This window comes from Myotis daubentonii, chromosome 14 (genome assembly GCF_963259705.1).
Source record: "Myotis daubentonii chromosome 14, mMyoDau2.1, whole genome shotgun sequence".
In the NCBI taxonomy this organism is placed as follows: domain Eukaryota; kingdom Metazoa; phylum Chordata; class Mammalia; order Chiroptera; family Vespertilionidae; genus Myotis; species Myotis daubentonii.
The window spans coordinates 14617614-14644591 of NC_081853.1; the positions used below are offsets into that span (position 1 = coordinate 14617614).

General features: G+C 36.3%; 2 protein-coding genes and 1 non-coding gene across 34 annotated transcripts in view; 2 read left to right on the forward strand and 1 right to left on the reverse strand.

The window, feature by feature from the left end:
* SLMAP (sarcolemma associated protein) overlaps positions 1-26978 on the reverse strand; it is a 163667-nt gene that overhangs the window by 35967 nt on the left and 100722 nt on the right. For 9 of the 32 annotated variants that reach the window (XM_059663187.1, XM_059663170.1, XM_059663171.1 and 6 more), the window contains 7 exons: positions 24559-24699; positions 23340-23477; positions 20439-20607; positions 20301-20351; positions 19765-19815; positions 14811-14873; positions 1574-1633 (listed from right to left, as the gene is read on the reverse strand). In XM_059663187.1, the coding sequence (XP_059519170.1) occupies positions 1574-1633; positions 14811-14873; positions 19765-19815; positions 20301-20351; positions 20439-20607; positions 23340-23477; positions 24559-24699 (673 nt within the window). Of the gene's footprint in view, positions 1-1520; positions 1634-14810; positions 14874-19764; positions 19816-20300; positions 20352-20438; positions 20608-23339; positions 23478-24558; positions 24700-26978 lie in introns of those variants that run through there. The other 23 variants (XM_059663192.1, XM_059663193.1, XM_059663182.1 and 20 more) reach the window with 8 other exon arrangements.
* LOC132215942 (small nucleolar RNA SNORA33) lies at positions 17420-17543 on the forward strand. The gene has a single exon (XR_009448644.1). It is a non-coding gene; the product is annotated as a small nucleolar RNA SNORA33 (small nucleolar RNA).
* LOC132215255 (methylosome subunit pICln-like) lies at positions 21353-22570 on the forward strand. Its single transcript, XM_059663163.1, is given in 2 exon segments — positions 21353-21673; positions 21676-22570. Coding segments are annotated over 2 exon segments (726 nt in total). The 5' UTR covers positions 21353-21433; the 3' UTR covers positions 22162-22570.

The window sequence follows — 26978 nt, forward strand, 5'->3', positions numbered from 1 at the left end:
AGATAAGTGGAACAACAAATTGATCTCTCTCTGTCTCCCTCTCAAAACAAAAATCAATTAAAACAAAAACAAGCACAAAACAAAACCAAAAAAGTAACACTAAAATACCATTGCACATTTAATGTTTTACTTAAGATAGCACATACCCGGGTTGCGGGCTCGATCCCCAGTAGGGGATGTGCAGGAGGCAGCTAACCAATGATTCTCTCTCATCATTGATGTTTCTATCTCTCTCTCCCTCTACCTTCTCTGAAATCAATAAAAAAAAAATACTTAAAAATAAATAAAAATTAAAAAGCATGCTCTTTAAAACGTTCAATATGTATTTTATAGCCAAATTTCAAAAGGAAATCAGTAAGATTGCACAAACCTCTTTCAAAAATGACATCACATAATTTTGAGAAAATATAGTTTAATTCAGAATGCATTTGAAAGAAGCATCAAGATACTTTTCTTTAATTAAAGAGGCATTCATTTTTCCACCAAAGGCTCTACTTCTACTTCAAAGTGTTGCTTATTCAACCAACTAATCTGAATAGATATTTAGGTGATGAAGTACAAGCTATTTTAAAGTCTGTTCTCATCTCACTTTAATAAGATGAAATAAATTGCCATATGTACTAAAAATAGTTCACGTTCTGAAACTCAATGCCTACTTGCCAGACAATATTAGTGATGCATACTCTATGCATTCTTTCCCCAAATATGGCATCTGCCGTGCACAAAATTCAGAATGGAAGCCACCAGATATTTGAAATAACACTATCCTTTAAAATATTTTTAAAAGCCAAATAAATCCAATTATTTTCATTAAATAGAATATACTGAAATTGAGTATTCTAAACTTTTATCACTCGTTGTTTTAAATGACCAAAATAATTGGGAATGTAACTTTAGATTTTAAACTGGTATGTTCTGAAAGAAGTCCTAGAATAACAAGAAGCATATCCCATAAAATTTGCCAATTTCCCTATGCACAAAAGTGACTTGACACTATGATGCTTTAAAACTCACTTTTCTTCTCTAAGTCTGGCAACTGTATCAGAAAAGAATGAACAGAATAAACTACTTCGGGCAATTATAGGACTATTCATGATAAAATATAAGAAGATTCTACATATTTACTTTTGTTTAAATCAAATTGAGATACCAAAAATGAAGAAAATATTATCATAAGAAACGTTAAAGGTATAATATCCTCCCAAATGGAACTGCAAACATTTTTTACCTGTTGTTTCAAATAAGATTTACATTGTATTTGATTAAAAATTTGAGATCAAAGCTGAAGTGAAAGAGATAGCAACAAATCTTTAATACCTAAAGAAACCTATTCTAAGCACTTAAAAACACACACATATATATCCTTTTAAAAAGAAACTTTCCAATTAAGATATTCTTCTTAAAATAGAATTCCAACTATTTTATATTATTATATGACACTATTACAGGACAGCCATTTTTTGAGCTATAAGAAAGAAACTGATTTTTAAAATACAATGACCTTGAAAATATACACTAACCTTCATTATCCAAGAGTTGGGAAACCCACAGAAAAATCCCACAGAACACAAACCTTTTGAAAGCTTTGTTTCTTCTACCACTTTGGTTAGATGCCCCTCGACGATCAGCTTCTCTGCCAAAGAAAATAAACGTTACTATCCAAGCCCAATCCGAATAGCATTTCCCTGAGCAGGGCAGTCAGTGCAACACATTCCATGACCAAATTTAAAGATGGTAACATTACTCCCATGACTAGGCTTGAACAAGAACTAGACCCTGGACGGGGAACTCAGAGAAATCAAACTCTCTAATAGAACAACCAGATTAATGCAGAAATCTGGAGGTTGGGGAACAATTTACCTTTTATTTTCATTAGTTTCCACCTTATTTTAAAGCCTAGCAATTTTTTAAAAAGTACTCAGAACAAACAAAGCAATCCTATTTAAATCAAGGCTATTAAGTTAAAATAAAGGAATTCTGAGAAGGCATGTTATTTAAATAAAGAAATAATACAAATTATGTTATACCAAGAGTTTACTTTTCCTTATTGATACTATTCAGCAGAGATGCCTATATAACTTTTTTTCAGTCAAATGAATCATTTTAGAAGAGCTATTAAAAAAATAAACTTTTATAGGAGGTTATCTGTAAATGTATAATGTAGCTTCTTTATAATTTATTTAGAGTCAGATTTTCATATTCTAAATTTCACTTAGGAGGATGATATAGCTATTCTGTATATCCCCTTATTTAACCCTGTATGTCAGTTGGTCCCCTTCAACTTACACTTTTGCCATATGTGATATAATTTCTCTATTCTTTCACTCTTCAACCTACTACAACTTGGTCTACACTCACAACTCAATAATCGAAACTGTTCCAAGATCACTATAACCTCCTATCTGCCCAAACCCATGGCTCCTTTTCAATTTTTCCCCTCCTATTTAGGCTCTTTATAGTATGTGGCACGATTTGCCCCAGCCTCCTTTTAAAAAAGCCAAATTAAGCCCCTCCAGTGTGGCTCAGTTGGTTGAGCATTGTCCCATGCATCGAGAGGTCTCGGGTTCGTTTCCTGGTCAAGAGCATGTACCTCAGTTGGAGACTCTATCCCCGGCCCAGGGGTACATGTGGAAGGCAACCAATCAATATGTCTCTCTCTCACATCAATATTTTTCTCTCCCCCTCTCCCTTCCCTCCTCCCTTCCACTCTATCTAAAAGCAATAGGAAAATATCCTTGGATGAAGATTAAAAATAATAATAATAAAGTTTTATTCTGCTTCCTATATTTTTTGTGTTTCAAGGTTGTAGGCTTTAATGACATTATATGCTACACTATTTTTAAAAAGATTTTAAATCGATTTTTAGAGAGAGAGGAAGGGAGAGAGAGAGAAACATCAATGTGAGAGTGAAACATCTCAGTTGACTCCTACACACCCCCTACTGGGGAACAAGCCTGAAACTGGGGCAAGTTCCCTAACCAGGAATTGAACTGGCAGCTTTTCAGTGCACTGGACAACACCCAACCAACTGAGCCACATTTATAATTTCTAAATATTGATGCCTAGTTTAGACTTCTCTTTTAGGTCTCAGAACCCTATTGTCTTACTACTTCCCACATATCTTCACTCAGCAATCTCAGGAACTTAATCTCACCGTGTCTAAATTGGAATTTATCTTCTGTTCCTTTTTCCTCTGGATGGACTTGGTATCTCTCTCTTCCCTTCTTTCCATTCCTTTTCAATTCATATCTCTATTAAGCTATTTCAACTTTCTATGTCTACCCTTCCCAACATACTATGAGCTTTTAAGATTCCTTCAAATATTTACAACTATGCACCAGGTACAATACTAGGTACTCCTCAAAGATTATCAAGAGAAATGTAGTAAGTCTGGGAATTTATTGTCTACAGAAAGCAGGAATAATTTTATATTAGGTATAAAATTATTATCTACTAATAATTTTATACCTAATACAATTCTGACATAAAATACAAGTTCCACAAATGCTTGTTACATGAATATAGCAAATAATAAAATAATATAAACAGACTTTGAAAGACATTCTAAACTTTCTCTAGTATGTTGAAAATTTAAGTACCATATTGTTTAAAAAATTATAAACACATATCACATCAGGAGTAATTCATTGCTTAAAACTTTCTCACCTGCTGGTTTGGCTCAGTGGATAGAGCGTTAGCCTGCTGACTAAAGGATCGGGGCTCGATTCTGGTCAAGGGCACAGGCCTGGGTTGTGGATTCAGTCCCCGGTAGGGGATGTGTAGGAGGCAGCTGATCAGTTATTCTCGCTCATCATTTATTTTTCTATCTCTTTCTCCCTCTCCCTTTCTCTCTGAAATCAATAAAAATATATTTTAAAACAACAACTTTCTCACTTTTAAAATAAAATCTGAAGTTTCTACCATGACCTATAAGGCCCATGTGATCTAGCCCAGGGGTCAGTCATCAACAGCCCCACTGGGCCAAATCCAGCCTGCTGCCTATTTGGTAAATAGTTTTATAGGAACACAGCCAGGTCCATTCATTTACAGATTGACATGGTTGCTTTCCCGTAAAATGGCAAAGTTTAGCAGTCCCAACAGAGACCTTATAGCCTACGAAGCCTAAAATATTTACTATCTGGCCCTTTATTTTTTTTTAAAGCATTTTTATTATTCCAAAACTCCAATTTCAAATCTACCTTGGGTTTTCACAGTTTCTATCTCACAGACATTTCCCCAGATACATGTTATAACTCACTCAGTTTTGTACTATCTCTGTTCAAATCCCATATATTATTACTTTTGTCGCTCCCTACTGAATTATAATCTTTTATTTTTCTTCAGTGGACTCATCACCTAACATATTATTTTGTTGTTTTATTAGTTTTTGTCTCTTTAAAGAAATGTAAACAACATGAAGGCAAAGCTTTCTTTGCCTTGTTCATTTCTATACCCACAACAGCTAAAGTAATGCCTGGTATATACACAGTAGATACTTAATAAATATTTGGTGAGTAAATAAATTTTTATAAAGGGATTAAACTTGGAAAAATTATTTGAATATTTTCCTCATTTTAAACTAAGGATTAAATACATATAAAAAGTTTTGAATAGTACTAGTATAAAAGTGCTAAATAATAAATACTTGCTGCTACTATCACTATTGACATTATTTAAGGTGATATTTATTATCAAATATGGTGAATTATTAGTAGTCAGTGATTAAAGAAGAAAAACATATTATTTTTTAAAAAATTTATAATCACTGGTTCACAAACTTGGAATGGAGACCTCAGCCCTTTAGGAGTACTAAAAAAAAAAAAAAAAAAAAAAAAAGTCAGAGACCTCTCAGGGACACAAGGAGAACTTCCAAGTATGGACACTGGAGGTCTAAAAAGAGCTATTTACGTTGGCACAGCTAGAAGTTAAAATAGAGGATTTTCTTTCTTTAGGAAAACTCCCTATTTTTTTGAGGGATAGATAATTATTCATTTTCTCCTATTTTAAAACCATATTGTGAAAACAACATGAAAAAAGGGGCATAAAACACAAAAGTACAGGTTAATAAACCTTTTTAAAGCAAATGTCTGTATGACTACATCCCAAATCAAGAAACAGAACCTAACTCCTTCCCCCAAAGCCTTCCACATTCCCCTTTCCAATTTGAGTTCTATGGTATTTTATTTCTTACATTTCTTTATAGCCACAATACCTATATATGCATGACTAAGTAATAGAATTTTAGTGGTTTTGACTTTTATGTAAATGAAATACTACAGTATATATTCTGTTGTATCAGGCTTCTTTTATCCAATATACCTCAGTGTATTTATCCATTTGACTACTGATGGTCTTTTGGGCTCTTCTGAAGTACTGTAAATAATGTGGCTATGAAAATTCTTAAATTCGTACCCAATATATTTGTGCAGGCATTCCTGTAAGGAACCTACCAAGGAGTAGAACTGATGAGTATAAGTTTGACAATATTTGAGAACCATCATTAAACACTTAGTTTAGTCAGAAAACATGATGGAGTTGCAAAAACTATCATAACCAAGTTTATTTCCTGGTTGATAAAAATAAATTATGCACTAACTACACTACTATGCACACTAAATAAAAATTAGGAACAAAGCAAATGATGTAGTCCAAAGAAACTCCAGTGGAGCACAGGTGTGATTAAGTTCTTAAAGCTAAAGAGCTACTCTTTTCTTTTTTTAAAATTAAATCTTTATTGTTCAGATTATTACACTTGTTCCTCTTTTTACCCCCATAGCTCCCCTCCACCTGGTTCCCACCCCACCCTCTGCCCTTACACCCCTCCCCGACACTGTCCTCATCCATAGGTGTATGATTTTTGTCCAGTCTCTTCCCGCACCCCCCCCCACCCCTTTCCCCCAGAGAATTGTCAGTCCACTCCCTTTCTATGCCCCTGATTCTATTATATTCACCAGTGTATTCTGTTCATCAGATTTTTTATTCACTTAATTTTTAGATTCACTTGTTGATAGATGTGTATTTGTTGTTCATAATTTTTATCTTTACCTTTTTCTTCTTCTTCCTCTTCTTAAAGAACACTTTTCAGCATTTCATATAATACTGGTTTGGTGGTGATGAACTCCTTTAGCTTTTTCTTATCTGTGAAGCTCTTTATCTGACCTTCAATTTTAAATTATAGCTTTGCTGGGTAAAGTAATCTTGGTTGTAGGTTCTTGCTATTCATCACTTTGAATATTTCTTGCCACTCCCTTCTGGCCTGCATAGTTTCTGTTGAGAAATCAGCTGACAGTCATATGGGTTACTCCCTTGTAGGTAATTAACTGTTTTTCTCTTGCTGCTTTTAAGATTCTCTCTTTGTCTTTTGCTCTTGGCATTTTAATTATGATGTGTCTTGGTGTGGTCCTTTTGTTCGGGGTTCTCTGTGCTTCCTGTACTTATAAGTCTATTTCTTTCACCAGGTAGGGGAAGTTTTCTGTCATTATTTCTTCAAATAGGTTTTCAATATCTTGCTCTCTCTATTCTTCTGGCACCCCCATAATTCGGATGTTGGTACGCTTGAAGTTGTCCTAGAGGCTCCTTACACTATCTTCATATTTTTGGATTTTTTTTTCTTTTCCAGTTGGGTGTTATTTGCTTCTTCATATTTCAAATCTTTGACTTGATTCTTGCGATCCTCTAGTCTGCTGTTGGAACTCTGTATAATATCTTTATTTCAGTCAGTGTATGCTTAATTTCTAGTTGGTCCTTATTTATAACTTCGAGGGTCTTGCTAGATTTCTTGAGGGTCTCACTAAATTTATTGGCGGTTTCTAGAATATTCTTGAAAAACCTTGTAAGTGTGGTTTTGAACTCTATATCCAGTAGTTTGCTTTCCTCCATTTCTGTCATTTGTGACCTGTTTCTTTGTCTTCTCATTTTGGCTGCTTCCCTGTGTTGGTAGAGTGGCTTTGTGTGCTAGGTGTCCGAAAGGGCTAAGTGGCTCAGCCTCCCCAATTACCTGAGGTGGACACTCTTGGTGCACCCTTTTGTGGTCTTTGTGCACAGTCTTGTTGTAGCTAAGCCTTGATTGTTGTAGGTATCACTGGGAGGAATTGACCTCTAGGCCAATTGGCTGTGAGAATCAGCTGTGTCTGCAGTGGGAGAACTTCTGTGCTGGAGACACCCTTCTGGGGCAAGACTTGCTTCAGTGGGGCTTTGGTGCTCACTGAGTTTGCCCCCTGAGCGTGTCCCTTATGGATCTGAGGAGTTGTAATCTGGATGGTCCCACTCTGACCACTGGGTACACTGGCTCTTGGATCTCTAAGGAGGTGCTAATTTAGCCTCTGCCTGAGGCTACCCAGCAGGAGCTATGGAGAGATCCACAGATTCCTCTTCTTTGTTTGGGGTTTGGAGGTGCCCAGATTAGGCCCAGCTGTGAAGCAATGCAAGCTGCTGTGGGGCCTTGGGCCTTCTTTTGGATGTTCTGGGTCTCTCTGACCCAGCTGCAGTTTGTTAGGTAATTTTAGATTGCAAAGTGCCAGGCCATTCAAATGCAAAAGCTTCTTTGCACAGCTTGGGTGGGGCAGGGTCTCAGAGAATCAATAGGATGGAGCAAACAGCTATGGCTGCTCCTCAGTCCTGCCCTAAGAGGCCCTGGGTCTCAGTGTCTTGCAGTAATTGCTGAAAGCACCTCTGAGAAAAAGCCGCCCTAGAGTTCCGACCGATGCCAGACAGTCCAGTTTCTCCCCGTGTGAGTCTGGGTCCCCAGAGACTCGCCTGGAACTGGAGTTCAGAGCAGTCGGGAGCTTGAGACTCCCTCCCGATTGAAAAAGACAACCGTGTCCTCAGTTGCTAGCTCTTTCCACGTGTGCCTCTGTACCTCTGCACTTTACTTCTGCACCTCCTCTGAGTCTCAGTGTGCTTTTCTCTTTCCCTCTAGTTGTAGAATTTCCACTCAGCCAGCCTTCCTGTGGTTCTGGATGATGTCCGTTTTGTCTTTTAGTTGTATTTTTGAAGTGGTTGTGCAAGGCAGCAATTTCCGGTGTTTACCTATGCTGCCATCTTGGTTTCCCGACAAGAGCCACTTTTTTCACATGACAGCTACAACTAATTGAAGCAGAAACTAACAGTACTGACTCTCAGACATTGATGTCAGTTAGCTAGGGATCTTATACTGACAGAGAGAAGACTACTAGGTGAATATAAAAGAACTACATAATCTGCTGTTATAACTGCCACCCTGAAAAATATTTTTAAACTCAAAGTTAGGTTTTATCCAAAAAATAATGTTATGAGTAAGGCATCAAAATAATGTCATTGAGACCAAATTTTTAAAATGGCATTGGTACTGGTAATTAAAAAGTTAATCTCTAGATTGTCAGAAACATATTACTTTAATAGGAACAAAAAAGCCAGATCAATCAGCTTTCATTATCTTGTGACTGGGAATAAAAACGAGGAAAACAAGTTGCTTCAACCACCCCCACCCCATGAGTAAGTTTTCTACCTATCAGTTAACATGTGTGCCAGACATTAGAATATTAATATTATCTCAATAATTCTCATATTGATCCTATGAAGTAGGTACTGCCATCCTATTTTATTTTATTTTATTTTTTTAATCCTCATCTGAGGACATTTTCATTGATTTTTAGAGAGAGGGGAAGGGAGAGAAAGAAATATTGATCAGTTACCTCCCGAAAGCACCTCAACTGGGGCTGGTAATCAAACTGGCAACCTAGGTATGTGCCCTGACTGGGAATTGAACCTGAACCCTTTTGGTGTACGGGATGACACTCCTACAAACTGACCTACACCAGCCAGGGACATCCCATTTTATAAATGAGGTATAAAGAGGTCAACTGCCCAGAGTCATACTGCCAGTGAGGGAACAAATCAGAATTCATATCAAGATCCCTATGATGCTGCTCTGGCTGGTGCGGCTCAGTTGATTAGAGCATTGGTTCATGCACCAGAGGGTCAAGGGTTCGATTCTCCGTCAAAGGCACATACTTGGGTTGCAGGTTGGATCCCCACCTTCATGGTTTGTGTGGAAGGCAACCAATTGATATGTTTCTCTCACATCGATGTTTTGCTCTCTTTCTCTTCCCTTCCCTTCCATGCTCTCTAAAAATCAATGGAAGAAATATCCTCTGGTGAGAATTTAAAAAAAGAAAAAGAAAGAAAAGATCCCTCTGATCCTATTCTAAACATCATAAATGAAAATGAGCTGAAGTCATCCAACAGATCATTAAAAGGAAATACAGTAAATAATACTGACATTAGAATTAACATCAAGATACAATAAAAGTAAATATAAACAATCAGCATTTATAATAAAACCAACAATTTATTTCCCTTCAGAAAGTAGCAGTTCATAGAATAGAGAGCTTTTTTACCTCATAGGGGAGGTCCCGTGACTTTGTTAATTTTAATAATGTAGGTTTTTATAAGGCAGATTTGTTTCTGCAGCAAAATAAAATTAATTAAAGCAATTCTTGCTACAGAAGATAGCCTACATTTTTAGAAAAACAATTCAAGAAGCTATCTGTCTGAAAACAAAAGACTAAGGAATAATAAATAAGAGAAAAAACTGGAATTCCAAGATAGATTGAAAACTATCTTGGGCCAATTTTAAGAACACAGAAACAAATCTGTTAGAAAGATAGCTCACCCGGGAAATGATTGGTACAAATAAACAAAATCCCTCCAATATCCTAGGCTGGACAACTACTCTAAGAATAAAGAAAGAGAAAATTAGTAACATCTAGTTTAAACTCAAGAGTTTTCTTTTAATGAGGCCATAAACTAATATGAGTAGGGTGGGAACCACACCAAGTCTTTTCTATTCTTTGTCATAAAGTGCTTTGGCTGAGGAAAATAAAAGTTTAAAACATGAAAAATTTTAAATATGTTTTAAGTAGAATATGTAATCAGAATAATCCAAAGATTGTTCAGAGAGACTGATGTCATAGTGATGAAAACAATCACAAGAGCAAGAGATTCGATGCATTCATCACTCCACATAAGGCAATTTCTATGTGAGAGCAAAGCCTTAAAAGAAGGGAGGAGGGAATGACATACACAGATAGTGACTGTGATTTCAAAATGGACTGGGAGGCAGGGAGAGAATTTTTTTTTAAGTCAGGGAAAAAAATCACCCAGCTGAAGTGGCTCAGTGGTTGAGTGCTGATCTATGAACCAAGAGGTTATGGTTCGATTCCCATTCAGGGCATATGCCGGGTTGCAGGTTTGATCCCCACAGTGGGGCCTGCAGGAGGTAGCCGATCAATGATTCTCTCTCATATCTCTCTATCCCTCTCCCTTCCTCTCTGAAACCAATAAAAAATGTTTTCAAAAATAAGGAAAAAAAACCAGTAAGACATGAAGTATAAAGAGAATTAGACTCTTGCCTAATAACAATAAAAACCGTTAAGTCTTCTAATAAGCACAGATTAAGAATTCAAAGATGGAGGGGGGTTGGTGAAGGTGGAAGAGGGTGTAGATCGAGGGTCCTCAAACTGCGGCCCGCCGAAAACATTTATCCGGCCTGCCGGGTGTTTTTGCCGCCGCTGTGTGCATAGGAATTTGTTCATAGTTTTTTTTAAAACTATAGTCCAGCCCTCCAACAGTCTGAGGGACAGTGAACTGGCCCCCTGTTTAAAAAGTTTGAGGACCCCGGTGTAGATAAATGGTGATAAAAATAAAATTTAAAAAACAAAGAATTCAAAGACATGAGGTTTATTTCAGGGCACTTTTTGACCATCATCAAAAGGGAGATGCCCTTGGGGGAGGGCATAATTTACCTCTACAAAGGAGTCCTCAGAGGAAAGTTCCTCAGGCATCCAGCATTGATGCCTCTGCCCTCTCCTGGACAAACAGTAGGAAGAGCAATGAGTCAAGGTCCAGAGAAGGCTAGGTAATGGCAGGTCTCCATGTCCTCAGATTCTCCCCCTTTTACCCTTTATCTTTTCACTCAGAATACAAGTTAATCAAGTGATAGAGTTCAAAAATACATATGAAACAGAGTTAGAGATGCACAATTTAACTGAGAAAGCATCTTTGGCGGAACACAAAAGTCTCAATACATTAAGTTTCATGGTAAACCTTGAGTAACTAAAATTTGCAGGGAACATAGAATGTGAAGTTCTCTTTAAACCTCATGCTTGAAACTCTGAAGGAAATATTGCTAGGCCTTTTTAGCAAATTTTATTAAAGTTACTGGTTAATTGTAGGTTTTACATAGTGTATTTTTATACAGAAAATTTACTTCACAGTTTTGGAATTATGCAAAAGGTTATATTTATAAAGTCTGTTCAAATCTAATCTCTTTGCCTGGGATTAAAAGCTTTTCTCCTAAAAAGAATAAAAAGAAACACAGTGTGTTTTACCATAAAAAGAAAACAAATAGAAATGTGCTCCAACTCCATTAATTTCCTCAAAATTACTTTATAATGGAGAGAGCCACTAACCACACTGTCTCTTATAGATTCATACACATAAACTGAAAAGAATCTCTCAATAAATTAAAAACAGACATGCAGAATCCTACAGAAGTGAACTACTGGCTTTCTAATTTTTAAAACACAGGTGAATCTAGTATACAAGTACAGTAAATAATGAAAGCTAGGTATTTAACATTCGCTTTCTAAAAGATTGGAAACAAGAACATGAAGTATCTCTGCTCACAGAATATATATTTCATGTTCAAGATCATAAATCAGCTCAAGATGCCTATCAATAAAAATAATAGTAAAAAAGTTTTTATGTGCTTGTCAAAAAATAATCCAAAATTATTTCAGAAGTTCACTTGAAGATTTTTGCTGAAACTGCCTTGCCTGCCATAATACTTATTACACGCAACAATTTTTATAATGGCAGCTTGTCATAAAATAATGAAAATGTCCCCTGTAACAACAAATCGAACTAGAGATAACCCTTACTATGCCAACTCTGGCTATCCAAATTTAAGGAACAAAACATATTTGGAAAATCTATATACATAAAACCCTAATAAGCAAACAGACCAAACGGCGGAACGACCGAACAACCAGTTGCTATGACATGCGCTGACCACCAGGGGGCACATGTGAAACATGGCAGGCATCAGCAGCAGGTAGCAGAGCACAGAACATGGCGGGCATCAGCCGTGGCAGGATGGTGGAGCAGGTGAGCAGGGGCACCAGACCAAGGCAGGAGGCCAGTTGCTGTCATCTGGGTGAGCCTCTGGTGGTTACTGAAAATTCTTTGCTCCCAAGCATCATAGTCATGCTGGTGCTCACATCTGCTGCCGGTGGTTGCACCTGCTGCTGGTGCCAGCCCTGCTCACACCCGCTGCTGGATCCCAGGGCCGGCCCTAATCACTCAGCGCTATCAGTGGGTGTGAGTGGCGGCTGCCGCCCTCGATCACCCCTCAGTGCTTCTCCACCTCCCCTTGCTCCTGAGGGGTGATCAGGGCTGGCAGCTGCTGCTCGCACCCACTGCTGGTCACGGCCCTGTTCGCACCCGCTGCCTGTGCCAGAGCCACGGCCAGAGCCGGCCCCACTCATACCCACAGCCGGCACCAGAGCCACCACTCACACACACGGCGCTGGTGCTGATTGCTTGGCACCTTCAGCAGGTGTAAGCAGCAGCTGCCGGCCCCAATTGCCTCTGAGGGCTTCTTAACCTCCCCCTGCTCCTGAGGGGCAATCGGGGCAGCAGCCACTGCTCACACCTACTGACAGTGCCTGCTCGTACCCATTGTTGGCACCGTCCCCAATCCTCTGCGCCACTGGGGGCAGCAGTAGTGGGGACGGGGCTGGCCAAGGTAGAGGATGGGCCAAGACCCGCCCCTGTGCCCACCTCAACCTTGCGGCCCACAGTTCCTTTCAAGGTGCACAAATTCATGCACTGGGCCCCTAGTTTTAATATAAAACTGGTATTCTCATTAACCAAACTCTTGCTACTGAAACTCAGGAACCAAACACATTCATATAATGGGCTATATCCCTAGCTACCTGAACCCACAGTCCAAACTTGCACTATTTGCACTCAGAGACCAAATGGATTCAAATGCCTAGAAATACTTGTCCCCCGTTCTTTGGTTCATTCTTTTTCCATAAGAACAGGACTTTAATTCTTATCCACCACCAGCCCCAACCCCCATGTACCACATTTAGCATTTTACCATGCCATTACACAGTTCCCATAAACATCTTATTGGCTAATATCCCCATTGAGGGGATTGCTGTAATTTACTCAACTTCTGCTCTACCTCTGAATGTTTATTTGGTTCATTTTCTCCCTGTAACCCAATAAAAGTTTCCAAAGTTTTTTGTTTTTTGTTTTAATACAAACTTTGTTCTGCATTACAACTACAGGTAAATACTTTACACATTTTATAATATTGCAAGTTATTTTTGCAAATTGTAACTTACTATTACATTCCTTTGGTAGTTGTCTGTTTGCGTTCAAATATAAAACCCCAAAGTCAAAAAGATAGTTATATTTATCTTTGCGTTCAAATATAAATCCCAAAAGTCAAAATAAAAATAACATTAAAAAATGGTCACATGTAGTAAAACTAAGTATAAAATCCTTCTCCTAAAGATTTATAGTTTATATTATATACTCTGCTCTAAGTTGGTTTCAGTGGGTACCAATTATTTTGCCCCGAATCCCTATGCCAATTTCCTGTAAAAGTGATAGTTATCAAAAGATAAAAAGATGCACTTATTTTTACTTTATAAAATTTTAAAGGAGAAAGAAATATGTCATATCTATTAAATCATTTGCCTCAAAGTAATATTAAACTTACACTCAATATTATAGTCTCTAAAATGGACTAAAACAGAAGCTCTTGTAACACTATTAAATGAAATCCCTTAAAGCATCTCTAAGGAGTATAACATTTGATCTGTTGAGTTAATGTCTGCTATAATTACCAGGAGTAACCCTTATAACCTCAAATACTCTTAGATGGGGTGGGAGGGAAGCATACCACACATGCATGCACACCCACTAAGTGAATTCATGAGCATAGAAACTTGAAAAAACCACTCATTTCAAAAACAAGAGAGTAAAGAGGAAGAGAAAAATGCCTGACAAAGTGTGTGTCTGATAAGAAAAAGTATAGAAGTCATCAATGAATTTTACTATGCACAGTGACCTTTAATTGTCACTAACGAGATAAAGACACTACCTCAAGCTTGTGACTGTTATAAATTTAAGTAGCCACGTAATTTTCAAGTAAGAGGGAATTCACAATACTTGTGTTCGGAATTCAGCAGAGGTATAAATCACCTCAAAAGTCAACCTATCTATTTTAAAAATATTATTAAAGGTAGCCCAAGGGGAGGTAGTTCATGTCAGACTATCGGACAATCTGTTGCTACTCCTTCCCTAGAAAGCTCCTGCTACCCTAAGGTCATTTTCATACCTGAGTGCCTAAAGTAAACCATTGTTTTTATGCATCATTTAAGAAATTTATTTAAGAACCTCAAAATCCAAATCTGTGACTTAAGCCCTAATAAAACAGGTTAATATTACTCTCTCTTAAGCTTAGGTGTAGACATTCTATTTTCTTCCCCGCTCAACAATGATTTTTAATTAACAAGTTTGAAACTTTCTCTTTGTTTTTGTGGGCCATATGAAATGTTCATATTGCAACAGAAATATTTTTCTCAAAAGAGAGAAACATAAACAGAATGAAGGGGTTCACTGCTGTCTGAAGATGGTCCTTTGCGCACCACCACAATAACAAACATGTTGAGATCTTCATTCTCCCTCTCATTTTTCAATTTCAGCCCCTCACTTCATTAAAATCGATGTGAAAAATACTCTTTACTCACGCTGGCATTCTATGAATTGATGAATAAAAGTGCAGTCCCCGCCACTCTTTGAAAGCAAGTGCTCTAATAAAGAAAGAAACACCTTTAAGGATACAGTTTGCTGCTGTTTTTGAAAACCAACAGCAAAGGTAGAAAAACTGAATTGTTTCAACATGGGTAATTCTGAATGCCATTAATAAAAGTTTAATATATTTTAATACTAACAGCAGACATTTTTGGAGTTAAAGTGAAATGACTAAAAATTGTAGCTATATAATCATTATTTTATGCCCTGAATGGTTAGCTTTTAAAGGTGCAGTTTCTATCCAAAGTGTTCAAGAAAACCATAGAAAAATATTGCTTTAAAAACTTTGTAACATTTTAAAAACATACTTTTCTCTATGAGAGCTTAATAAATAATCTTAATTTCAAAATTTGCATTTGTTCTTACTAAATACATTTTCAAATAACTGTTCTCTAACAGTTCCTCTTTGAAACTATTCATCTGAGTTAAGAAGAAAATATATTTTAAGAATACCTTTAAAATTTTAAAGAAAATGATGTAATATTTTAATTTTTAAACTTTCATTTCAGTCTTCCTTTTTTAAAACATAATTTTCTTTTTAATCCTCATGCGAGGATATGTTTTTCATTGATTTTTAGAGGTGAAGAGAAGAGGGAGAGGGAGAGGGAGAGGGAGGGAGAGAGGGAGAGAGAGAGAGAGAGGGAAAGAGGGAGAGAGAAAATGAGAGAGAGAGAGAGAGAGAGAGAGAGAGAGAGATACACCAATCAGGTGCCTCCCAACTGGGGATTTAACCCAAAACTTAGTAATATGCCCTGACTGGGAATCAAACTACAACTTTTTTGGTGTATGGGACAACACTCCAACCATGTGAGCCACCAGACCAGGGCCAATCTTACCTTTTGAGCCTTTTAATCTGTACTTCATATACTATCAAAGCACTACATTATTTATTTCTGTCCAAATGATTAAAATGAATGCCTGCATATTTGAAAATAAGAGCTTGGTAAATGGTTTTCCTCAGGTCAAACAGAATTTGGTTTTTGGTTTTTAATGGGTGCAGAGAATCAAAATCTAACACAGTAGTTTAATAAAAGTTTTAGTTCTTTTATTACAATAGTCTTTACTTTGATTCAAATAGTTAATTTCTAGATCTGGATAACATCTTTCAACTACATATTTTTATCTTTGAGAAGTTCAAGTGTTAAAAATATGCTCCAACATGATGACTATTTGGAAGGTGTGAAAGCACTACAACCTGTCAGAGAGGAAATGAGTTAGTACTATCCTGTAAAATCCTTTTTTCTCTTCTCCTTCTTCCTCCTCACCCTTCATCTCAGCTTTGCTTGAGGGCCAGAAATCTCCTACCCTGATCACTCGTTAGCCCCCTCGACACCCTTACTGACAGCCTTCCTCACTTTCCTTATCTAGTTACATGTGTGCAGTCTCCAGTCTATAAGCACCCTCAGTATAAGACAAAAACACAGGAAGAAAGATTGTGAAAATGTTTTAGAGACCAATGCCTTACATGTCCAGAACACAGATACAATATAGTCCCCAAAAAGAAAAAGACTAACTGCAACAGAAATCTGAAATTTAAAAAATGTCTAATAAATAGCATTTGCCAATTGGAGCCAAAAAATCCAAAACAGGATCGCTCAATTCAATAGCAATTACCAAGATTTAAAAAAAAGCTGTTTTACATAAATCCTATCTGAACTATAACATTTTTTAGAACTCAAACTATACAAACATCACTGCTAAATATGAAAACTCATTTGAAACCAAATTTTAACCTAACTAAAGGACTTCATAAAACTTATTTGAAACCAAATTTCAAACTAACATCACAGGACTTTAGATGACATTAATTAATGCAGGACATCCCACCATTAGTCACCAAGCCAAAAATCACCCTTTCATCTACTCTGATTTTAATATCAGGATTCTACATGAAAATATTTACTATACCAGTTTAGATAAAATACAAGGTTAATATGAAAAGATAAATATACATATGACTTCCACAAAGCCATCTCCTGAGATACATTAGAGAAATGTCTTTCAGATAATATATGTAAAGGATTGTATCATGACACTTTTAATACCCTATTATTTGAATTCTGGCCCTTGGGAACTCACTTTGCCAAAACTATAAAAGATGTTAGTGATAATCAAAAGGAGTGTGGTGTGTCTATGACACTAAATAGGGTTGTAGGGATATAAAGAAAAAGACAGATATAGAAACATAATAGAGATCCACGATACTTAAAATGCATTTTATTTATACATTTGAATTTCCTATGGATTTTTATTGATTATTGATTATACCAGTGTTGTCCAATATAGTAGCCATTAGTTACTTGTGGCTACCGAGCCCTTAAAAAACGAGATGTGCTGTAAGTGTAAAACAAATATAGACTGATTTCAAAAACTTATTAAAGAAAAAAGAATGTGAAATACTTAATTTATAATCTTTTAATATTGACTACATGTTAAAAAAACATTTTTGATATAGTGAGTTATTTAACAATATTATTAATTTTTTTCCTGTTTCTTTTTATATTTTCAATGTAGTGAAATTTTTAATATTTTAAAATTTTAAAAAATTTTAAATTATGTATGTGGCTCTTGTTTTTCTCAGAAATTTAGAGAAAGCTGGCAATAGTAAAGCCATGTTATGAGTCTTACAGACATTGAAGTTATTAAGGTCCCTGAAACTGGCTATAAGAAAAAAAAATGTATTAGACAGTGCTTTTCTAGACCCTCTAAAATATATTCAAATTATGCTTATTAGAAAATATATTTAAAATTTATAGTACAAACCTGTACTTCTAGTAGCTATGTTAGATTTAATTTCAAAAATGGAGTTTATAGAAGTTTTAATCTTAACATCTCTAGGCATTTTTGAAATATTCTCTTACTTCTATATTTAGCTGTCTTTCTATTATTTATAGAGTAATTTTAGTTAAAATCATGTCTGATAGCCCATTATGGGTATGGACTTTGGTAACATTGGAATACTTGATAACTGGTTTGTTATTTTATTACAAATAATTCAGAACAGATCCATCTTATTCCAAAATCCACTCTGTAACTAAATCTGGTATAATGAAGTTTTTGTGCATATCCAGATATTTACTACTCCGTTTCTTTAAAGATATTCCATTAGTCACTCTCACTCTACTCAACTTATCACCATTCAAAAACAAACACACCAGCAGGAAAAAATAATAATCGCAAGGAATACCTTAAAGTATCCCAAATCTCTTATTCAGTCTTAAATCAAGGAGTTATCTACAAGTATTCTCATATACATCATTTGGAACTGGCAAAAAAATTTAAGCAGTAATTTGACAACTCTAAATAGTATAAAGATGGTTCAGTATATATTCAAGGAATCTCTTAACTGAAGAAACGGAATGTTCTCAGCTTGAGTGAACACTAATATATTAAATAAATGCATGTTAAATCAAAAGGGTGATGTATTTGAAAAAAATGTACATGCCAGAAAGATAATAAAAAGGCAAAATAATAACAGAAAACAAAATCATTTAAGGAGGACAAGCTTTTAGACCACTTAAGTCATTTTACATTTGTTTGCTTAATATACTTAAGAGACAGAAAAAAGTACAATGAATAAAACTACACCTTTAAAAATTCTCAAGTTGAAACTCAATCAAATTGGAATTTTAAAATGTCAATATATTTTATACAAAGACCAGTCAAATAACAATGATTAGTGAAACTTTTTAAAAATTTAGTTTCAAAATTCATTACATATTCAATATTAGGTCTTGACTTTGCAGCTTACATAAACACGATTACCTGAGCCTATTTTGCCAGTACTTGATTAAAAAACAAATAAAAGCAAAATAAACAAAAAAAGTGCCTTCTAACTTTATCAGAGTTTGGTTGCTGCCTAAGAACTAGAAAGATATCCCCTTACACAAGAAAAAAATACTTAAGAAGTTCTGGGTATCAACCTTGATATCTTCTACTAACATCTGTATAAAAACTGAGCTGAGAGGCACACAGATTTGCAAACACAGAAAACAGTTTTATTCATTCTATACTCCAACCATCTAATGCAGAATCTGGCACTTATTTGGTACTCAATTAAAGTTGGATAGATGGGGAAGGGAGAAGTGAGTATGTTGGTATATTGATGAGTGAAGGAATTTAGAAGCCTGGGTAAAACTACTCCATGTTATAGGAAGAAAACCAATAGTGGCTATAGATTTTTGGCAAGAGATTACCCAAACTATCCAGAAAAAAGGATCATAGTATCATGAACTAATAAAGGATTTTTCAGATGGCAGAATTACTGGCCCTGCTTTCTCTGATCTATGAAATAAATGGATAAAAAAAGCAATTTCTATGACATGTTCAAGGGCTCAATAGGCTGTTAAGTAAACTCTTGGCTGAGGCACAAATATCAAAAATGAGCATCAACCTACGGAACCAAGAGGTCATGGTTAGATTCCTGGTCAGGGCACATGCCCAAGTTGCGGGCTTAATCCCCAGTAGGGGCATGCAGGAGGCAGCCGACTGATGATTCTCTCTCATCATTGATGTTTCTCTCTCCCTCCCTCCCTCTCTCTTGCTCTCTGAAATCAATAAAAATATATTTAAAAAGGGGGGGGGGGAGCAATTATCCCCAGGAAGCAGTACTTGATAAAAGAAAATAATAGTATAGTTCTTTGAAAAATATGGTGGGGGGGGGGGGGATGTCATATTATTTTCTTATTATTCGAATAATCAGAATTTCCATGTAACAAAGGATACCCAACCATAGATTACAACATTAAGAATTACAAAACAAAGGAATTGAATGGTCTATGAACAGCATGCTTTCATTCCAAACAATTAAAACCATAAAAACCTGACCTCTCTATCCTGATTAAATAAAAGGATATCATGAAAGAAAAATATTTAAGTGTTTTACACTACCTTTTCCTGTGCTTCCATTTATTTTAGGTAAGAAGTCATCAACTTGTATCCCTAGGATTAAGACAGTGTATCATTGCCTGATCAAAGAAAGGATTACTTTAAAACTGGTCTCTCGTGTAACCATGGCATTTTGTATTCCTACTAACACTTCACACTTATTTTTATAAGAAGTGTCCAACTTGTCATCCTCTATCAACTCAGAGAAAAGACTAACTGTTTAGTAGTTTTCCAATGAACCTCAAAAAAAAAATAAAATAAAAAGGATCCTGCTGGTCATGTATTTTTCTCATTTAAATATCTCTAAGTGGAATATCTCAGATGCAAAAATTTCATTCATCTCAAAGGATTAAACAATGGTGCCCACTGGTGGCAATCAAGCAAATTTTTAAAGGAAATTTTATGAAAGAGTGTAGATACTTTATACCGGATATGTAAAATATCACTCTTAAAGAAAATAAGTAACCAGTGTGAGATAGTAAACATCAAAAGTTTAATGATAAAATTCAGCTTTAATTAAAAAGTTTGATGACACCTACCTAAGCTGCTGTATTCTTTAAGAGTTTTCTCCTGAAGATGTTCTAACCGTACTGTAAATAAAAGTCCAAGAAAAAGATATTTCACAGATAAAAAGAAAAAAAATCAAATTAAATCTATTTCTGGGTGAGCTAATTTACCTTGTAAAGCTGTTAGCCTTTCATTGGTGAAGTCATTATCAGCTTGCAAAGCTTCTATTTTTGCCTGGAGCTCCTGTTCTTTTTCTTCCATTTCATCTATTTTATGTTGTAATTCTTTTTTCTCAGCTTGTCCTTTCTGTTGGATTTCCTCTTGTTTTCCCTCTGCTATCTGTTGAGAAAGAAATAGATAGGTCAGTTATTTAATAAAACCTGGCCTTGTTTTAAGAAACCTAAAGCAGAATTGCTTTTATTTACAAAACTTCTAAGGAGAATATTCAATATTATAGAACATATTTGTAAACAGCAAAATGATGTCAAAAGTGATCTGCATTGGGGTCATGCCTTCATATCACATAGGAGAAAAAAACTTGTAGCAAGCAAGTAGGCTCAATATACAGAAATAAAGTGGTCAAAATGAAAAACAGATCTTTAAAGGGGGAAATAATAAGGTTTTCCCATGAAATTACTATTGTTGCAATTAATTTATAAGTTCTAAAATAAAACTTATTCTGAAATTTTAAACAAAATTATGTTTAACTACAGTAATTATGGTTACAAGCACTTTTCAAAACAACCTCCTTTTAACAAGACCGACAAGAGGTATGCTCTCGCCTTCTCTAACAAATGTTAACTCTTCTAGCCACTCAATCCATGGTTTGAATTACATACAGATGGGTCTTCACAAACTCAGTTATAACATTTTAAAGGACCACCTTGCCGTTACCTATGGTCTGGTTTGTCCTTGTCCCATATGTCCCTATAGCTACAGAGAGCTGAAGTGGAAGCAGAGTCAAAGGCACCCTGGGAAGCTATAGGGTGCAAGCAGCTCACTCCAAGGTTCTCTCTGGGCTTATTCAACACTAACAGCTGGGCCCTGCCTTTGGGACTGCCTAAAGATAAGCAGATTCAGATCACTTCCGGAGCGGGATGCGGTGAGCTGGGTCTTGCTGTGCTTCAGCTCCCTCTTGGTCTGCATCTTGGCCCTCACTACCGCAATGAGCTTCCTCAAAAGTCTCCCGCCACCCGGGTCGGCTGAGGGGCTCCGGCAGCAGCAGCCAGATACCGAGGCGGTGCTGAATGGGAAGGGCCTGGGCACCGGCACTCTTTACATCACTGAGAGCTGCCTGTCTTGGTTAGATGGCTCTGGATTGGGATTCTCACTGGAATACCCCACCATTAGTTGGCATGCAGTGTCTAGGAAACTAAATGCCTATCCATGAGAGCATTTATATGTTAAACTACAGTAAATTTGGTGAATGCCAAATTTGAAGAAGAATCAAAAGAATCTGTTACTGATGAAGAAGAGGAAGGCAGTGATGATGATGTTGAACCTATTGCTGAATTTAGATTTGCGCCTAGTGATAAATCAGCATTGGAGGCAATGTTCACTGCAATGTGTGAATGCCAGGCTTTGCCTCCAGATCCTGAGGATGAAGATTCAGATGATTATGATGGAGAAGAATATGATGTGGAAGCACATGAACAAGGGCAGGGGGACATGCCTACATTTTACACCTATGAAGAAGGATTATTCCACTTGACGGCCAAAGGCCAGGCTACACTGGAGAGATTCGAAGGAATGCTTTCTCAGTCTGTGAGCAGCCAGTATAACATGGCTGGAGTCCAGACAGAAGATTCAATAAGAGATTATGAAGATGGGATGGAGGTAGATACTACACCCACAGTTGCTGGACAGTTTGAGGATGCAGTGGTTGATCACTGAAAATGATTTTATGTTGCTTTGGGATTCTGCTCATAACTGTAGGAGAGAACCTGGTGCCTTTTCCTCTGTGGAGTGGGTGTTGATGAAAATATTTTTCCTTCTCCAAAACTTCCTGAACCAGTTCTTTCTTGAGACAGACTGTATGAGACAAGTTGTCACCAGCAGAAGAAACTATGACCTTTATAAACCAAGGTGAATTTACTTAACCAAGAGGGTATTTGTAGTTTATCTTTTATCCCCAAATTTTCTGTGTTTAGGTACCTTTTGAGTAGGCCTATAATTCCTGCCTTCAGTGTATGTATCTTCCGTAATCTAGCAGGGGTATGGGGTGAAAATGCACGGGCACTTAGGTGTTGGTAGACGGGATGGAAAAGAGGCTGAATCTAAGATAGACCCCTTTAGGGCCTAAGGACACCCTTACCCTTAAAAAGAAAGACAAAGATCTCAGATGAATCTGGCCTCTGCTTGTTCTCCACAGGGGTAAGGGTCTTTTTACTATTGGGACCCAGATTAATTCATTCAGGCATCTCTAGGGAGCCTTTTTGGAAACATCCCAGCCACACATACTAACACAAGTCTTTCTTCTGACTAGCTTTTGCTCCTTTCACCATGTTTCACCAGTCTGTTCTATTATAGCTTCTTAGGTTATGTTATATCCTTTCATTTGTAGCCTCTTCATTCAGTTTCTGTAGCAGAACACATGAAATTGGGATGAAGTCCTCAAAGTACTCCACATGATAATTGTTTTGTCTTTGTAATAAATAGCTTAACAAATAAATCTAGGTTTTCTATGTTATTGTACTCTCATTCTTGACTAAAACCATTAATGGGAAATGTGTGGTTTTTTTAAAAAAATAATGTTGGCAAAAATGAAAAAAAAAAAATAAAGATAAGCAGATTCAAAAATTTTTTAAAAGTCTGAGTACCTTGGGTTTTGCTGTCTATTGTGAAGTACTGACTATTTATTTCCATTAAGAGAAACTATGTCAACTTTTATAGACTTTCAATTATCTATGGCAATGGGGTTTGGGCTAAATATAAGCACCTTATTTTTACTATAAATTTCAACGATTACCAAATTTTACATCAGCAACTGTTCCGCAATACCTAATTCGTAAGCTATCCAGTGTGTTAGGGCCAATTAACTTAACATACTTTCAGGTTGAGTAAACACATACCTTCAGTTTATCAGATAAATCTTTAATCTCATTAACTGCTCCATTATATTTATTGGCTAATTCTCTTAATTCTTCCTGAGTCCGCTCATTCATTTCCTTCAGGTGGGTACATTCATCTTCAGTATTACTCAGACTTCGCTGCAATTCAAGTTTACAGGCAATTGATTTAGGATTAATCCACATTCTAAAGTCCATTTATAAAAAGTGTAACTCTGTGGGCTGTTCTAAATCAACATCTGCCCTGAACTTCATGTAAATAACAAGGATTTCAATTTACTCCAGATGCATGTTAAAACAGAAAATACAACTAAGAATTAAAAACACACACAACAAAACAGGGACAGGGAGGAGAGAATGCTACCTTTATATAATTACACTTTTAAAAGACCACTGAGTATGATGTTTATTTAGTCTTGAAAAAATTTTAAGCCTCTCAATTCCTCAAAGCAAGTTCAATAATATGCAGCAATCAATTTAATAAGAAAGTTATAGAACAGCTAGCAACTTTCTTTCCTTGCATGTCAAGTTAATGACATGACAGTGAATCAGTTACTATGGGATAGAGCTATTATAGAAACTATCCCTATATGGAGGTATGTATACTATTTAGTTTACAATGGGCATTTTAACCAAATCCAGTAACAGGTAACTTCTGTGGTAATTTTACATTGGTTCAAAGAAATGACCTGTGTTATCAATAAGATCATTTTAAAGCAATGAATATCACATTTGTTTAAAAGACTTAAGAAGGACCTTAGAGATAATTTCTTCTTTGAATCTTTAAAGTTAAGACAGCTAGTTTTCCTCTCTGGAGGATGGGTAAAGTAAAAACATTTGGTGTAAATTCTCTGCTTTATACTGATTACCCTCAACTGGAAGAAAAGCAAACTAAGGTGACAGGAGATAATTCCCTGGCACATATCCTGGTCCATTGTATGCAAAATGAATCCTAAGCAGAGTGCAAATAGTAAGATGCCCTGGTCAGGCTTTTATTTCCTCAATCACTAACTAGGGACCATAAGCAGGAGAACTCACATAGTTTTATTGGTTATGTTGAGAATTCCTGACAATGAGAACAGCTCGCTGCTCCCTCCCACCTGACGGACAGGAAATATTTGCTAGCTAAATAACACTATCCAAGTTTCCTGAAATATTAGCCATTTTATGCTAAAATTTAAAAATCATATTTTACTATTTAATATTTATTAAATTGAAATACCTCAACTTCTGAAAGTTTTCTAACCACTTCAATTTTCTCCTGCAGAACCCGCCTCAGAGACTCTTTGGCTGTCATCTCATAGTTGTGTTTATCCTCTTGTAATGCTATGAGTTCTTTCCGTAAACTATCTTCTGTTTGATTCTAGGATTAAAAGATATTTATAATTATAGCCAAGTTATTTTTTGAAAGTATTTACCATTTGAAAAAATAACAAATTATGATGCTCTTTGAATTTTATATGAAGATACAGTAAAACCTTGATATAACGAACTAATTTGGGTGAGGGGGTGTTGTTAAAGTCTAAAGTCTGTAATATAATAAAGGTTTCCTGAATACATTATGTTAAAAATTTGACAAATTTGCCCAACTGGCGTGGCTCAGTGGTTGAGCATCAACCTAGGAACTAGGTCATGGTTCGATTCCCAGTCAGGGTGCATGTCTGGGTTGCGGGCTCGATCCCCAGTATGGGGGTGCAGTAGGCAGCCAATCAATGATTCTCTCTCATCAATGATGTTTCTATAGCTCTCTTTCCCTCTTCCCTTCCTCTCTGAAATCAATTAAAAATATTTTTTAAAAATTAACAAATTAGTTTACATGTTTTATTTACGTAGACATGTTTGTGTAATTAAAATTAAGTATGTATGAAAAGTTTAATTTCACAGAAAAGTTTTCTATGCGTTACTGTAATTTTAAATTTATAATGAATAGGTCTAATAAACATGTGCATTCACCAATCACCATGAGTAAACAAATACACATGGCTGGGGCGTGGCCTAGCCAGTAGGAGTTAAAGCTGCTGCAAAGCCCAGCCAGTGTGGCTCAGTGGTTAATTGTCAACCCATGAACCAGGAGGTCATGGTTTGATTCCTTATCAGGGCACATGCCTGGGTTACAGAATCAATCCCCAGTAGGGGGCGAGGAGTGCAGGAGGCAACCAATGATTCTCTCTCATCACTAATGTTTCTATCCCTGTCTCCCTCTCCCTTCCTCTCTCTGAAATCAATCAAAAACAAACAAAAAAAAGAACAAAAAAACTGCTACAGAAAGTCAGGCCCCAAGAAAACAGAACCAATTACCGCAAGCAAGGCAAAGTGATCACATGCTAAAATTGTTTACAAGTGGTGACTTTTGGGTTTAAATATGTAGGCCAGAGTTGCAGATATGTAATACTTATTTATGTCGGTGAAATTATTACAGTGTTTTCTCCAACGGACGGCCTATTTGCTAAAATTTGTTAAAAATCATAGTGAATTAATAACAAAATAAAACACACCCATTAATTTAATTATAAGCAAATCTTGGTTAAAAACATTTTAAAATTAACAGGATGTTAATTTTCACCTATGACATATGGACCAGAAATTCTGTCCATTAAATCTGAAATTCATTAAATCAAGGTCCAAAAAATCAAGGGTTTACTATACCTTCAAACACAGATGGTGTTGGCTCTGTAATTAAATGAGGTTGTATTTAAAAGGTGCATTAGTGCTCTAGCCAGGTAACTCATTTGGTAAGAGTGTTGTTCTGATTCGCCAAGACTGCAGCTTTTTTTTTTTTTTTTTTATTGCTTAAAGTATTACAAAGGGTATTACATATGTATCCATTTTATCCCCCCGCCCTAGACAGTCCCCTAGCCTCCCCTATCACCCAGTGTCTTATGTCCATTGGTTATGCTTATATGCATGCATACAAGTCCTTTAGTTGATCTCTTACCCCCCTACCTCCTGCCCCCCAACCCTCCCCGGCCTTCCCGCTGCAGTTTGACAATCTGTTTGAGGCAGCTCTGCCTCTGTATCTATTATTGTTCAAAAGTTTATAATGGTCTCTATTGTCCATGAATGAAGACTGCAGCTTTGATCTCCAGTCAAGTCACATACAAGAATCAACCAATGAATGCATAAATAAGTGGAACAACAAATCAATGTCTCTCTCTCTCTCTCTCTCCCCCTTCCTTTCTCTCTAAAATCAATAAAATCAATCAATCAATAAAAGGTTTCATTAGTAAATTATCCTTCACAAATACATTCATACTTCCAACAGAAAAAAAAAATCAAAGACAATTAAGAATTTCTCTCAACTATACAAAATGAATTATCTCTGCTATTTTTCATATTCTCTGTAAGCTACAATATTTACATTTGTGGACAAAAATAATCTATCACCTTCAAAGGGCCCACGCATTTTAAAACAATGGTTAAACCAAAAGGAGTAAGACCACCACAGGGAAAAGCTGATCTGAAGTCTGAGGCAGGAAATGTACAAGATGAGCCTGGAATGTCTTGTCTGATATGAAAGCAGGAAGCTATCAGACAGAGTCTGCTAGGGTTCTATCAAAAGGACTCAGGTGCCAACATGAACTTCTCATAGATCAATGATAGGGTAATTGTGCATCAATAAGAAAAACAAACATGCCCTAACCG